The sequence below is a fragment of the Drosophila ananassae genome, chromosome 2L (assembly GCF_017639315.1).
Source record: "Drosophila ananassae strain 14024-0371.13 chromosome 2L, ASM1763931v2, whole genome shotgun sequence".
NCBI classification, from domain to species: domain Eukaryota; kingdom Metazoa; phylum Arthropoda; class Insecta; order Diptera; family Drosophilidae; genus Drosophila; species Drosophila ananassae.
Window position 1 is genome coordinate 15,201,523 of NC_057927.1, and position 16,481 is coordinate 15,218,003.

The following is a 16,481-nucleotide window of genomic DNA, read 5'->3' on the forward strand; positions in this document are numbered from 1 at the left end:
CCGTCAAGAAAATATAATAAAAAAAAAAGAGTTAAAACTCTCAGAAAACGAACAATAAATAAAGCGAAATCACAAACTTTGCCACTCTACAGGGTCGGTTTATATATTTATTTACACTTGTTGCAAAAATTCCACAGAATTCTATTTGAATTTCAGTTTAAACAACTTGTTGCACACACACACACACACACACACGCACACCTTCGACACCTTGAACTTCGGCTATTTTCTCAGCCTCTTCCTCTTTACTTTCCAATTCGAATCTGATTAGATTACTATTTTCACAGATCTCACTTTTATATCTCACTTGTATTAGCTTTTGGGGCACCTTTTGCTATTATTAAGCTTCTTTGATTTTTTCTTGGCTGAAACGCAGCCTTCCGTTAATAACTCAGTCGCGGCCGCTCTCGCGAGCACTTCAACTTCGACTTGTTGGGGTTTTGGTTTTTCGTGCTACCACGATCTCAGTTCGCGTTGGGGAGAGGCCGCTCTCGCGAATGGCTGGAATCTTGATGGAACGGGCCGGGGCTGCGAATAATTCTCAAGCGCGCCTCACATGGCCCGATTCCGTTTGTGGCGCTGAGAGAGAGCGGGAGCGCGATCATTGGGATCCAATTCAAATCGAATCGGAATTACAGTAAAGCCTCCAATACACGCACACATTGAGAGTGTATATCATTTCCGGCGGAAACAGGAGCGTCATTTTGGTTTCCTTACAATTGAGGAAACAATATTTGCAATTTACTATTTATTTATTTTAATTTTAGGATATTGGGACTTTCATATATCAATAATACCTAGTGATACTCCCCCTTTTAAAAGTTCCACCTACGCAACTGCAGCCTTACCCATTTTTTATTTTTTAGCCTATTTTTATGTATGTATGTGAATATGCAAAATTGTGGCCCGCAGTGGCATTTTATCAGGAGTGTCATATCAAGAAATGTTCGCTTGTTAAAGCCTACAACAAACACTAGATAAGAAAGTCATAACTTTGTGTGGGCCAAAAACCAAAAAGAAAACTCACCCATCGTCTTCACTCGGAATTCTTCATAGTCCATCAGTGGAGGGGTTTCAGCCCCTCGGACGGTATCCAGGAAGTCCTCCTCACTATAAACCGAATCATAATCACTAGGGTCGTGCATTATTTTTATGTTTTCTTAAAAGATATAATCACTGACACTGCTGCACTTAACTCTGTTGCATACTTTTGGGCCGTATAATAAAATATCCCAGGGATCAATTGATTTTATTTAAATTTCCCTTGGGTCATAGGGATTTCTTTGCACTTTTCACATCAGCCATGTTGGAATTAACCGGAAATACGAAAATGGACTCAATGGCCGTTAAGAAATATGGTAGGATCGGTAGCACAGAGAACCGGCAACCGCATGCGCTTCCAATTTAAACAAGACTAAGGTGAGACAAGCGATTTGGTTGCCTTCTCAGCTAATCAAAAACAAATACTACGAAGGCTATCAAAAACAACAAACAAATCTACAGGCTGATTAGAATATAAAGTAGTTGAACAAGTAGAAAGTTTTAAAAATAATCTACAGACGATTTGATACTTCTTAATAAAGGGGACATTATTAGTTGGCTGAGATTAAGTTATTCCTTGAGGTGCTATTGGGGTATACTATAGAACAGCTCTACTATACTTTATACGGTAATGTATCGTACTATGTGGTACTGTATTAATAATATTTTAATGATGAGAAAGTTTTAATGGAATAAACTATAATATTACTAAACAACTCCTAACATTCTGATATACCCTTTCTATGTTAAGAACACTGGGTATAAAAACATACACTTCTATTTGCCCTGAGAACGCGTGCTATCTCTGCTCTACCTTTCTCTCACCCAGGGAAAGTAATTATTGGAAGTGCGAGCAAGGCAGGCACATATATCTTATCAAAAGTGAAAAATTTGGACTGATATAGTTAACAACTCTGGGCCACAAGGAATTCCTCCCATTAATTAACCATTTATAGTTTAGTCATACTCTGCAAATAAGCTGTAAGGGTAATACATTTTAAATATTATTTCCAACCTCCAATAAAACACATTAAATTTTTGTTTTTAAAACGACACACCAAAGAAATAGCATCATTGGAATGTTAAAAATTTTATTTAAGTTATTCTCCGCATTTTGCTGTTATGGGAATTACGTTTTAAAATTTAATCCATTTACACATAGATTTTTGTTCGTAATTGTAGTGGGTTTTCCATCAAAAACTCGAATTGTGTTTCGTCGGAATGTAATTCAAACTTTAAATGTATATTTCGTATTGCATATTATTCTATATAGCATTTTTTTGTTTGATTTTTGAAGAGTAATTTGTCTCTTGTTTGCTGGAATATTTTGTTCACTACGTTTTTTCAGTAACTTATGCGTTCGTTTATCTGTTTCATTTAAATATATTTCAACTATTTCTTGAGAAGGTTGTAATTGGTGGTTTTGATATTTTCTAGTAACTTTGTGCAACATAAGTTAAGAGAAACAAATGTTAAATAATAGTTAATATAACTTATTGGAGTAACAAGCTTTCTTTTTATTAACAATATGGACTGTCAATATTGCAGAATTGTTTCGCCGTTTTAAAGGTTCAATGGGTCAGTTTTGGTATTAAAACCCCGAAACAAGTTGCAATTTATTAAAAACCACAAGGAAAGTAATAATTTAAAAAAAAAAACCAACAAAGGATTAACAATTAACGGTTTCAACATTTCACAAATATCCTTTGGTGTGTTCAATTATAAATTTTTTTATATATAATTATCTTAACTTTAATAGAGGTGTTTTTGCTTTGATTTAAAATTTTCTTTCGCTTCATATTTGATATGTTTTTGTTAATTGATATGTTGCATATATTTGTGTTAAATAGGTTTTTGTGTGTTTGTAACTTTTTGCAGTTGTACTTCCTCTATAGGGATCTGCTGATATGTATGCGATATATTTTCTGGGGCTTACGCTTAAAAATTTCCACGCTTGTATATAGTTTTTTGTATATTAAAGATTAAAAAAATATTCACAAAGAAAAAACGTTTTATATTTTGGTATAATTTTCCTCAGCTTTAAATTATTTAAAATTTACAGGCGAATAACTTCTGATGGAACCCAAAGTAACAAATTATCACTTGTTGTTTTTTTGGTTTTTCCTTATATTTTTTTTTTAACCATATTCATTTGCATCGATTATGGAATTCGTAGTTTGTCTCCTCTTTATTTACATGGGGCATTTACTCACATCGTTTCATCATATACAGTGTATATATATATAGTTCAATGGATCAGTTTTTGTTCGTTATCATTCATTTATATTACTCTTGACTTGTTTCTATTTTTCGAATAAATGTTTACTCATAAATATACATTAAATAGACGACTATATAGTTAAAAAGATCTTGTTCGTACATTTTTTTTTTGTTTTTTCTTGCTATTTTCGCATTTTTAATAAATATTTGTAGTATTTTTGCTGTAGTTGTATGATCTATCAGCTAATTCAAGGTACTTATAACTCCATTAAATTTTCGTTTTAATTTAAAGAAATTTCCTTCAACGTTGGGTTTCTTACTCGTTTTAGTTACTTTTTATACTTTCTGGTCAACAATTCCGTGCTCCATTTGAAAAACGTTTGAATTAGAGGTTCTAATACTAAGATAAACTTTTTTTGAGCTTTAAGAGTCAATTTTAGAGTTTGCTTAGATGGTTTCCAAATTGTTTGGGTCAGTTTTTTGTTCTTGGCAATTAAAATTGGCTCTTAAAACTTGAGAATCTCATTTTGGTTACAATTTGCTTTTGTGTGTTTTTTCTTTCTAAGAAGTATACTTTGAGAATTGAATAAAGTTGGGTGCAATATTGTAAAATTAACATTAGCTTTTGTAATAATAATTTTCGTTTAATGTATAACTTTAGATCCCTATGAAAGATCAACGCTTATATTTTTTCTTAGACACCGAAAACATTTTCGTGAATTATGCGACTCAAGACCATTATCTGTTGCACAGTAGCTCGACATAGCTGGGTATTTTTCTATGATATGTATAGTTTTTAAATATTTTTTTAATATTCTTCATTTTACTTCGAACAGTGGACTGTATGTTCTACTGGAAATAACAATAGCTGCAGGGCTTTCGCTACATTTAGTCACTAAAACTAAGTTTGTATATAATTTAATTAATAGACGGTTATCGAAAGAGGATAAGTGTACTTGGTAAAGTACTAAAGAAAGTGGTTGGAAGGTTCTGTACTGATAGCCTCGGTTTCGGATTTGCTTTAATTTTTCGTAGGGACTTTGGTGTGAATACCTTAAGTGACGGATCTAAAAAGCCTTGAAACACTTTACATACACATCAATAAAAAGGATTCAATAAATATCGGTACACATATATATGTTTCAGAAAAGGTTCATATATAAACATTAATATTTTTTTTTTAATTTACGTTTAAGTTTCGCTTTTTTCCGTTTTGTATTTTGCCAAACGATCCTGCTTCCACATTTTATTTGACTATTTCTTATGAAGTTTGGTTTGCAATGTTCTGAAATTTGCGCATTGATTTTCTCAAAATAAATATAGATCGCGATAGAGACGCAACACATAAGTATATAGAAGTTCGAAAGAGAGCGCAGAAAGTTGGGGGAAAGCTAAGATTTGATTTCGTAGATAGCAGCCGATATATAATATGATCGAAAGATCGGATTCTCTTGCTTTATACTTTGTCTTTTCGCATTTGGTATATTTATTTTTTTTCTTTTTTTTTCATGATATTTTGCCATTTTTTTTATTTTTTGATTTGTTTTATATTCATTTTATATAAAAGTGTTGGGAAAAAGAAAGTAATCAAAACTGAAATCGTCAAAAGGTTTTTCGAAAGCAACAGGTAAATCATAACCAAAAATAGAGTTTGAGAAAATATCTTTTTGGCTGAAATGAGTGGGTGTCTGGGGTGACTCTCTGGGGTGTTTGTGTTAAAGGACGATGATTGTAGGTATGTGTGGGAGGTTGGGAGTGTAATTCGCATTCAATAATTGTAATTATCATAGGGCGTACCCAAATACGAATAGAAATTAGGATTGATGGGCTGTGCGTGTGCGTAATAAAATCCAGAAGCCGGATCTGGCGCTACTCAGTCGAGGAAACCGGTGTTGACCAGTTTCTCCAAGAAGAACTTCACGTCGCCCAGCTCCGAGTCCTTGATGCCCAACGACTTTAGCATGCCAAGGTCCCCGTTCTCCACCGCCATGAAAACCGAGCGCAAATGTTCCAAGTCCGATCTGGAAAAGTTAAACAAGGAAATGGGTTAATTTTCAGCTTGTTTGTGATTAATGGTAAAACTTAAATAAAGTTTTCTGGAAAAATGACTTAAGTCGGGAAAGTAGCAGCCACCCAAAGTCTCAGGATGGCATTTAGCGTGAAATAGTTCACGCTTGTTGAAGGGAAACCAACTATCATGTATACCTTGGTACTGATTCCATTTATATAAGAGAATATTACTCCTTTTTCTATTAAATTTAATAATAATCCTACCCAAATCCAAAGAATGTCAAGAAATTCTTCTTTAAAGTGAAATTTCCTGCAACAAAAATATTTATCGGTGGAAATGTCCTACCCTTTGACCTTTTAACTGCTATTTCAATAAACATCAGCCCACTGTGAACTTAACAAGCCAAAGCTCCGCCACCATAGGCCACCCCCAGAGAAGCCACATGAGAAGCAGGAGGGACAAGTTTAAGCTTTGCTGCGGTGAGTCTCAAATTATACGCTTTGCTTAATTAATCCCCGCAGGTAACGTGGGGCTCTCTTGTTCGTCTTGTTATTGTTATTGTGGTTGCTATCCTGTGGTGGCCTTTAACCCCCAACAGTCGAACCTCGCTCTTTTCTATATCCACATATTTTTCTGCTTGTTGCGGCTGCTAGATAAACTTCATCATCATCTAAATAATTAGTGAAGTAAGTGGGTGAAAGTAAATGAGGTCCACAAGGGAAAAAGTTTTAATGTTTCTAGCTAGAATATATATTTAAAAATGAATTTAATTGAAAAACAAAGTATTCTGTCAGGAAGATTATTCAGTCTTGTCCAAAAACTATATAATAACTTCTTATAAACCCTATTTTTTCTCTGTGTAAGAAGTTGAGGAACCTGGAGTGCAAAATACGCATTAATAACATTTGTGCGTGTCTTGTGGTTCGAGTACATCCATTCTATCCCATACCACTCTATCTGCCACTTGGCGCAAGTTGAGACTCTAGCAGGGTAGGATGACATTATGACACTTGGGCGATTAATTGCCTTGATGAAATTGTGTAAAATTCCGACAGGGATATGGAGGGCACTGCGGAGCATAGCCAGACAGGCAGGACCCTTCTTATATCCTTCCCACCTCAACCTCAACAGCAGGCTGGTTTTTTTGTGTTTTGCTAATTTATCAACATGTGCGTGAAGGCAAATATTTTCATGCCCCTTTGTCTGGCCCATAGCTAGAGATCCTGAGCCTCCGAGGCACACATTTTTATGATTATTATTATTGCCACTCCAGCTCACCTTGCCGCCCCGTTTTTGTGGTTAGTTTTTGTTGTGCTAATTTAATGAAAATTTTCCTTTCATGTTCCTCTCCCCAGCCAACATGTTGATTTCGGCGCATTGCTGTCGTTTGTGCTCAGTTCGTTTGTTTTTATTTTGGTTAATTAAATTTTTGCTTTTGTTTATCTTGGAAATTGCAGCAAGGGAAATAGGGAGATCCATTTAAAAAACAAGTTGAACAAAGTGCTACGGACTATAATGTAATTTACTTGCCTAACGAAGGGGATATCTGAGGCGCCGTTACATTCAGATTTGTAAATTTTAGGAATATAATTCAAAAAGAAATAACTTTCAGCCAACATTTATTTATGTTTAAATTTTAATCCCAAATTTTATGTCCGTACCATAATATTTTTTTGGTTTGCCCTGCCATCCTATGAATAATGGCAAAAAAAGAGCCCACATCCATTTCAGACATCCTTGTAACCTTAATTTATAATTGAATTCATTAGGCAGAAGCACATATTTTGTTTGCATAGGACAGACCAAGAAAATATTATGGCAAAACCCTAAAGCCCCACAAAGAAGCTCTTAATATGAATAAAACCGAATAAGAGGAGAAATATGAAAAATATGTATGAAATATTTTAAAATTTCATGACACTTTTTGTGCTTTACGTTTGCTGGCTTGCCTTGAACCGGACAAATTTTATTGTTCCCAGTGCCGCAAAAATAGCAGAACAGAGTAAAAAGGACTCGAGGCACTCAGAGATAATTCATGGGACAAGGACAAGGACACGGACAAAGCAGCTTCAGTGAGGGAAAAAGGATGCTGGCCTCTGGACTTTTCGTATATGGAAGATAGTTTCAACGGAAAGAAAGGGTTCTCTCCACAACAATGTGAAAATAGCCAAGGGCCAATGGTAAAGTTTCTTAAAGCGATTTCATTATTTATGTAGCACAAAGAAGCTAAGATCCGGCTTAAAATTATGTTCCATGCACGACAAGTAGTTGACAAAAAGGAGACTCATATTTGCCTAAGGGCTTATGACTGGAAAGGACATACATATTGCCAAATTGAAAGTGTTGTGGGGGATATGAGATTCTCATTCTCATGGATTGTCGCTCAGTAATGAGGCTCCCTCAAAGCGGAAAATGCTGATGGTAGTTGTATAGTACTCACCTCATTAGATGAAGGGCAGCGCCAAAGTCCTCAATGGTCTGCGACTCGCTCAAGGCAATGGCCACCTTCTCGACACCGCCCAAAGGTGAAAGGGCGTCGCGGGCCTTGCTGCCGAAAAGTTTCTCCAGATAGTTGGGTCCGTGGGAGGCGATCAGGCTCTGGAGGAAGGATGCGGTCTCCTCCACCGGCGGACGTTTGGCTGCAATTAATAAAAGAGACGGGTCATCAGTTTTATTGCGTGTCGTTAAAATTCGATGGGCAAGGGGATATGCCACCTGAAACGGTAATTAATAAAGTTGCGGATGCCTTGATTATCATCAGCTTAATGCATTTGCATTCATAATTTATTCCAATTTAAATTGATTTTATTAATTAAGCCAACAAGCAATCCATTCGAAATCAATAATCCGCTGCTGATTAATAAATGAACAATACATTCGTACTTACAATTCATTAAAAATGAATTGAGAAAATACAATCAGAAAAAAGTTCAGGAAGCAACTGACAATTTCCTAGACATTAATATTAATAGGAAACTTTAGTTGTATATTACTTTGAATGGAGGAGGGAGTGGCTGCCCCGAACATTCAACTTGCAACACGTGCGTGCATATTAAATGATGGCTCATCTCGAATGAATTATATAATGGGTTTACACCGAGGAGGAGCGGAATGTCCTGCGAGATTTGATAATTCCGGACAATGCGAAAACATTTTAAATATTTTAACGGCAATAAAAAAAGCGTTTCCATGAAACTACCAATAAACCAAAAAACAATCATTTAACTGTGTGGCCGGTTAAAGTTTTAACAAAAAAATCTTAAAGCTCATATTTCAGAGCTAAAAAATGTTTGAATCGCTTCAAGCACTTTTTTACACACCTATGAAATTTTTATGAATGGGGAGGTACTTCAATTTTGGAGAAATAGCTGAGCAGAAAGAATATACATATATATTTCCCATTTCGCTTTCATGCTCCTGTTGAATACGCCTTTCTTCATTTATTCAAATTTCCTTAGTCTTTTTTATTTCCCGGAGAATTTATTTGTGTTCTCGTTGGACCCACCAAACATTTATGGGTCAGGCAGCCAGTCAGGTAGTAAGTCAGTCAGTCAGTCAGTCAGACTCTGAGTCCTCTGAACCAGTCATGCACAAAGGGCAGACTTTACGGTCCTTGGCTTCGCTTTTTTAACCCACTGACTGCACTTGTTAACCCCTGGGTGCACCACGTCCCTCCACACATATGCTGGCATTTTTAATGGCTGCAAGGACACGTATCTAAATGGGTCTGTTTCTCTGTATGTGTGGGAGTGAGCGTCTATACATACATATATGTTGATTCAGTTACTGACTGTATTTGTTATGCAAATGACGGCGTTTGCAAACCCTTTTTCTTCCCAGTTCCTTCCGTCTTTTTCCACACCCTCTTCTGGTCGTATAGGTTCTTTTATTTTGTTTTATAAAGATAAATGTGAGCTGTTTTTAAATTAACATGAAAACCAAGCGTGGCTAATTTGTAATTACGGCAAGAGCTTTTATCTTCTCGCGTTTCTTGTTTCAAGCGCAGAGAAAAAACACGTATCTAATATATTATACTTTCTATTTTACACTTCAACTATTCCATTCTAAATTTAAGGTATTTTTCTTAGGTTTATCGTTTATAGTATTAGGAAAAAATTAAGCTAAAATTTACACCATGTATTTATCAATCCAAACACTATTCTATCACTTTATATATTATTTTTTTCTCTCTATACTGCTTATATAGTACAAGTCCCTGCTCCTTTATGTATTGTGAGTATCGCTTCAGGGACCGAGCTGAAATTCTAGGTGGGACGGGGCGGCTCTGGGAATTTCGATTGTCGCCTGTTGTTTGCCTTTAACTTGTTACATATTCCGGACGATGTATATCAGCAGTTTAGATTAAGTCTACGTGGCAATTCCGAGTCCTCGGAGTAACCAGCTAGCGTGGGTTACATTTTTTCAACTTTCTCCGCTTTTGTTGGCTGATAAAATGTATGCAAAATTATGTTAATTTCCCAAGGGTATTCGACTGCAGCGCGTTAAAAGTTTTTCGAATACTTTTTATTGCAATTTAACCCATTTCCCCCCACATTGTTGGGTTACCAGCCCTGTATTTAAATGAGGAATAAAGTATTCTAGACCCTTCCGTTGCCTTTATGAATTAAATATAACTACTCCCTACCAAAAAGCAAGTATTTATTGTTTCCGGCTTACTCTGTATTGTATCTTGTCTAATTACAACTTGATTTGCAGGGGGTGCTCGCACCTTTTCCCTTCTACACAGTAATTATTGCCCATTATGAAGCAGTTTTTTGTAGCCTCCTTTAAGGACAATAAGCCCCAATAATTAAACAAGTGTTGGCGCAGGCAAAAACGTTGCCCAAAGCCTTAGTTTTGTCTTTCAACTGTTGCCTAGCTGCCAAATAAGAGGGAGACGGCGAGATAAAGGCAAGAGGAGTCTCAGGATAATAACGAGGAACTGGCAGAATAATTTATCAAAGACCGCCGAGCTTGGAGCAATAACTTAAGCCAGCGCCAAAGCAGCCGACACTTCCTAAATGATTTCATTGTCGAAAAATAGTTTTTTCATGGAGGGGCGAACAATGAAGGAATACAGCGAAAATTTATGCCATTGTAGCAGGTTTCCCGGGGAAACGCCACCACCGGGGAGGCAAGACAGTGGGTGGAGGGAAAGGAAGCTTCAATGTTGGATTCTATCTCAACTTTCAGGCAAGTGAATTGCTGGCAATTAGCAGCAACAATTTGCTGTTTGGCCTCAAGTTTCGTATTTCCCATTTTCGGTTGGCTCAGCAGGGACCCTACAGGGGCGGAAATCTTCCCGCCATTCCCCAAAAAAATAAAGTTTTCAGCCCAATTTGCGGGGCCTTTGTTTACACCATACATAGGTGGAGAACTTTATAATTTATCATCAACATTTTGCCGTCCATGACATAATAAGGGTAACTATAAAAAGTTTTTATTGCCATTACTTCCCCTCCCCACTTCCTGTACTATCACTTTTGTTATTTTTTAATGGACGGGTATACACACCATCCTGTATCGATTATGAAAATATAAATTAAATTTGTTCTTTAATTGGTTTTCAATTTGAGGCAATTACTTTATCTGTCGGCAATTGCTTGTACCGCTCCAGGCTAAAATGTGAAAGGCTATTAAAATCGATATGCAATTTGGCAGGCAAATACTAATTAGCAGAAGGTAAATTTGTGAGGAAAAAGTATTCTTTTTTGATTATTCAAAGGCTAATTGAGATGCTACTATAAATTGGTGTTGGATTACTAGCATTCAATCAAATTTAATAATGATTTAAATTGAGTTTAGGAGGAACTTATGTTTAGCTTTTGAATCGACAGAGAGTAAATTGAAAAAATGCAACCACCGCTTCTAATTATAAATTATTCATATTTAAAAATCATTTAATAACCAGAAAGTTTGTGAAAACTTTTCTTTTGTAAAACTTTCTGGTCAGTTTGACAACGAACCCATTTCCCCTGCACTTGTAACTTGGCCGAAAAACCTCAGTTGATGGACAACCAACTGGGACGAAAACTTTCAGATTTTGTTCAAAAACTTGAGTGCAGCTTGTTGTAATTTGATTAGGTGCCAGAGCGCAGAGACTGCCAAACAATCTGCTAAATTACAACTGTTAGTCCCTTGGAAGCGGGCATTGAATATTATTTTTTGACATTTAATAGAAGTCCGTCTAAAAATCGTATCACAAAGGCTCCTTAAAAGTTACATCATGAAGCTATCTAAACCGAATTATTTATGCGCTATCGATTTACACATTATTGGATCAGAGCTAAACAAAAATAAATAAAAAGAACTTACCCGCTGTACAAAGTCGCATATCCTCATCATATCCGTCTGAGCAATCGGGTGCACCGTCGCATAAATATTGGATGGAAATGCAATTACCATCGCCAGGACATTTGAAGGGCACGTATGGGTGACAGGCTTCTGCAAATCAAAAGGATAAGTTTTAAAATTCCATCGCGTTGGGTATTAAAAAAGTGAATAAACAATTTAAAGCTACATTTTCAAAGCAATGCAAACTGACAAAATATTTTGTCATGTTTACATTCGCAAAGCGGATTTGCTTGCCATTAGTTTGTTTCATTTATTTATTGTCATTGTTTATTCAGTGTCACGATTTTGCCGGCTTATTGGATTTAATGTATTTTTCAAATCTACTCAATATTGTCAGTTTAAAATTTAAACATAAATAGCTTTAATACAATAGTCACATTAACCTTCAGTTCATGTACCCTGCATTAATTAGTGTATTATAATTTTTTCCATTAGGAGCAGAAGCTGCGATTATATTAAATTAAAAATTAATTTAGAAAGAAAGCAAAGTAACAACGCAAACAACGAATAAAAAATTCATTAAATAATACAAATATCAAAGAATGTTATCTGACAATTAACCAATTAACCAATTAACCAAATTAATTTTCTCTTCCTTGTTTATTGTTTGTATTTTGTTTTGAAAACACTTCCGCAGCCCATAAAATGGCATTCAGCAAGCTTTCAGTTTTTATGGCGGAGTGTGAAAGGAAGAAAAGGATAACAACGTGATGATGTTTTTTCCATCAGAAATGAACATCCTCCCACACGCAAAAAACAAGGAGGAACAAGAGAAAGTTAATTGAATTTATTGTTTTTGCCTGAGCCATATTTCATACAATTTCCTTTATTTATGACGAAGCCAAATTTGCACCCTGGTTTTTTTATTTTTATTTTTATGATTATTTTTGTATATGAACATCCTTTGGATGGCAGACGCAAATTGTTTTTGTTAGGCTTCAGTACATGGAGTCGGCAGTCTTTTCGGATAAACATTTTTCATTTTTAGCGCCGCTCTCCGTGAATCAGAATTGTGGGTTAAATCCCCGCCGCAAACAAAAACGTTAGCTCTTTGGCTTTCATTTTATGCCTGGCCCAAACAAGTTAAGCATTCAAATATCAAATTTTTTTTGTTGGGCAGAAAGTTTAATTTAATTTTCCGCCAAAAGAGCAAGTACTTGCTGGAAACTTCTCTCCCGACACTTGACATATTTTTCTATTAAAGTTTAGCTGGAGTTTTCGTTTCTTTTTCATTTCCGTCGCCATTTTGTTGGAGAACTTTTCCAAAGAAAGCCAGAAATAATAATGTCAAAAATTGTATTTGGATGTCAAGAGTTCTCGGCGAAAAAAAAATTCCAGAAAAAATGTGGTGGCTTCTGGACACATCGACTTTAATCTTGTCACCTTGGACACTGTCAAGGTAAAGAAACTTCGAGGATAACGCTTATACGCCGTGTAGCACGCGCCAGACAAGTTAATTTCGGGCGATTCATTATTTTCCGTTGATGTCAAAACAATTGGAATTTATGTGCTCGGCACCACTAATTGACAGGCCGAGGGATCCAATAAGTCTCCCCTCACCCGCTTTCGTCCTGCCCCAAAATCAGTTCGCAGCAAATAATTCAGTTCGAAAAGTGTTTCGGTTTATTGTGCGTGTTGTGTCCAGATTGAAAAGGTCAACGGAGCCAAAGGGTTTTCTTGGCCTTTGGCCGATTTCTCGTCTTTACTTCGGAATTCCCACCCGTGAAGACACTACCCCTGCCCTTTGTGCTCGCCCTTAAAGTTTTCTTTTATGTGGCATAAAAGGACAACTTGGCATTTTGTTGTGGCATTGAAAACGTCTGTTTTCACACCCTTTACTTTGTTGTCGGATTTACTTTAGCATCGACTTTCTGTTCATTTTATTTGGCAATTGATTACCATTTGAATTCTTTATTATTTTTAATGGTTTTCGGTTTACGATTATATGTGATTGGTTGAAAGTAAAAGGATTGGCGATGTGTGTTTAAATATTTATTCGAATCTTTAATGTCTTTAAAGCTTTAACAGAATTTTTCATTTATTTATTTGCAATAATGAAGGGACTCGGAGAATAAGACGCAAAGTAAACACCATTTAATGTGTATATTATACTGCAAAAAATACAATTTATCATCGATAAATGTTTCTGAACTAAGTAAGACAAACAAAGTTAATTTCCTGCTTTAATGCGTTTACCAGTGAGACCTCACAACAAAAATAAAGTAGTTTTTAATGCATTCCTCAGAATTTATGCTAAATTGCTTCCCCTAAAAGCTGGCTACAAAAATTCTTGTTTTTTCAGCATAACAACTATGTATCTCGGGGCCTCATTGCCAGAAAAACAAACATATTTTCCATCCATTTAAAGCAAAACAGCATCATAAATACCTACCTACCGAGCTCATAAAAGACCGCAAAATTGAGTGTGGTTTGCACGGGCAGATATTAATTTTCAAAAAATCAAGAGGCTGGAGGAGCGGCTGAGTGGCTGAGGAGCGTGCAAGGCTGGCGTGGCAGTGTCGTGTGTTGCACACATAATGAATGTTGCATAAATGTCATAAATATGGAGCCAGCACGCAGCACTCCCCATGGGTTTTGGCAGCTCAGACTTTCTCTCTACTCCGACCGACTTTTCCTTTTATAACCGGGAGAAAAAAAATAGTAATAAGCGGATACTACTGGCCGGGGCCAAACAGTCCTAAATGAAGCGTAAAGCTTCTGCCAGTATACACACAATGTTGCTTCCGCCTGACAATGTCCAAAATGTCAGAAGCCCGATGTCCAAATATCCAGAAGCCGTTCAACATTTTTGCTAAGCACTGCACGTGACACCAGGAAACAATATTTTGTGTTTGGCTTCTGTAGCCGTCTCCGTATGTAATAATCTTGGCTCTGAGGAACTCTTTTTGGCATAAAAGGGTATTATAACACAGTGCAACAAAATTTACGGACTTTTGTGACAGCTTTGTGATTAAAATATATATTTTCTAAATGTTATGAGGCTTTTTTTCGTTCTGTTTTTCAGTTAGCCTTTTACACTATTTCTTTAGGGCTTGAACAGAATTGCCTTTTGCGAAAATCGATCGAAAAAATTTCAGACAGTGTAGGGAATTACTCCTGCCCTTTAGGCAGTTAACAGAATTTTAGTTTTCATGTGTCAATTTGCCAAGCAGCAGCAGCTCGGTGTGTTGTCACGCATGGCGTATGCGCAATATTGTACTAGTACTGCTTTCGCCTTGGGTTTGTTGCGTCAGCTGCTGCCGATGCTACCCACAAACAGCCATCCTGCTATCCTGCCAATTGCAGTTCACCTGACCCCCGCAATTGCCTGGGCGGGCCCCCGTTAAGGGGTGGCTTCTCTTTATAGCCGATGGGCAATATCTCCTCAAACGCATAGTACAGGCAAGCGACTGGAGGCGGGGTGGCTTAGCCTAAGTTTGTCCAAGACTTCGATGTACTGACAGCTGCCAGCTCATAAAGGAGCCCGGGACACAACAAGGTACAGTTTTGGACAAAAGTTAACTTTAATGGCTCAGGAAACTTCTATGGGGGTCTGGGTTTGTGCGGCTGACTTTAATTGCCGGTGGGTACTAGGAGTCATTATAATGTGTGGAAATAGTTTTGTTTGAGGATCGTATACTTTTGTGAGAGTAATAAACTTTCCACCTGGCCCAACTATTTGAATTCTTCGAAAGAGACATTCTTAGTTTAGATCTTCGTTGTCTACAACTCACTTGCTGTGACCGCAACTACAACCATTCCTGAGGAGCAGGCTCCCTCCAGACCGTAATTAAGTTTTGCATAAGCAAACCGCAGGATGACTAACCAAAGTTTCCAACTGTGGAGCAGTCGTTCACACAATGGGTGAACGTGGGGAAACTGAAATGTACAGAAGGAACGGCACGAAATGACGTATACGCAATATCAACTAAATAATTGCACACACCCTTGGTACACTAATGAAAATTACTTTTCTTGGCTGTCAGCCAGTTGTTGGCATATGCGTGTGTTTGGTTGGTCGCTTTGTTGCCTTTTGGCTGAAAGCAGTTTGATTGCAGTGGCAAAAACAATAGCAGCTAGAACTAATTGTTTTGCTTATAAATTAGCACATTTGTATGCAATGCCACGCACACACCAAACAAAACTCTGACGTAATTTATTACAGCCGCACTGTATTCCCCTAGTTTCCTTTCCCCGAGGACATCTCCTTGCCATCCGTTCGATTGTCCTGCCGCAGTTACGGTTACGGCCAACAGGGTGTGAGATATGGCTCCGGCCCGGAATTATTGTCGGTGAATGTGGTCTGGCACGAAGAGCAGTGACAAATAGTGGAATCGATTGGGCGGACGGGGTCGAAGCCGAAACGTGTCGGGCAAAGAAATCGCTCCAAATCGTAGGATCATAAATTGGAAAGAATATGGTGACAAATGATAGTTATATACGGAACGTGGTTTATTCGATTACAAAATTAAACAAATATCCCATTAATTAGTTTATCAATTAGACGCATTCGAACTAGGTGGAATGGATGGGTAAATAATTTTTTAGATTAATAGAAAGGGTGTCTGAAACAGCCAATCTTTTAAGAAATTGCCTTGCCTATACAGCCTTGTAGCCCAAATCCCAAACTAGTTTCATTTTCCAACCATGCCACTTTGTCCTTGTTTGCTTGTTTGCTGCCAAAATATCTTCCACTTTCGACAACTTAAAAATTAATCAGCCTCACCATTAGTCCGATTAAGATAATTGACCAAGGCCAGGATAAGACGAGTGTAAACGAGTTGAAAATTTAGGTACTAAAGGACAATGGTTGGCAAGTGTCATAATTAATTGGAAATTACCGAGTCATCAAGTT

The 16,481-nt window shown here is 36.9% G+C and overlaps 2 protein-coding genes across 25 annotated transcripts in view; both read right to left on the bottom strand.

Annotated features, from left to right (window-relative positions):
- The window catches only part of LOC6499350 (dystrophin), a 126,033-nt gene extending 124,603 nt beyond the window's left edge, over positions 1 to 1,430 (bottom strand). For 5 of the 24 annotated variants that reach the window (XM_014910529.3, XM_014910533.2, XM_014910540.3 and 2 more), the window contains exon 1: positions 1,028 to 1,425. In XM_014910529.3, coding sequence (XP_014766015.1) covers positions 1,028 to 1,145 — 118 coding nt within the window. In that variant the 5' untranslated portion in view covers positions 1,146 to 1,425. Of the gene's footprint in view, positions 1 to 115; positions 491 to 1,027 lie in introns of those variants that run through there. The other 19 variants (XM_032449882.2, XM_032449879.1, XM_032449878.1 and 16 more) reach the window with 12 other exon arrangements.
- Positions 1,431 to 2,076: 646 nt separating this feature from the next.
- Positions 2,077 to 16,481, bottom strand: part of LOC6499349 (IDLSRF-like peptide) — a 38,312-nt gene continuing 23,907 nt past the window's right edge. Inside the window, exons 3-5 of the mRNA XM_001954779.4 lie at positions 11,588 to 11,716; positions 7,713 to 7,911; positions 2,077 to 5,282 (exon numbers count right to left, since the gene is read on the bottom strand). Of these exons, the coding sequence (XP_001954815.3) occupies positions 5,135 to 5,282; positions 7,713 to 7,911; positions 11,588 to 11,716 (476 nt within the window). The 3' untranslated portion in view covers positions 2,077 to 5,134. The remainder of the gene's footprint in view (positions 5,283 to 7,712; positions 7,912 to 11,587; positions 11,717 to 16,481) is intronic.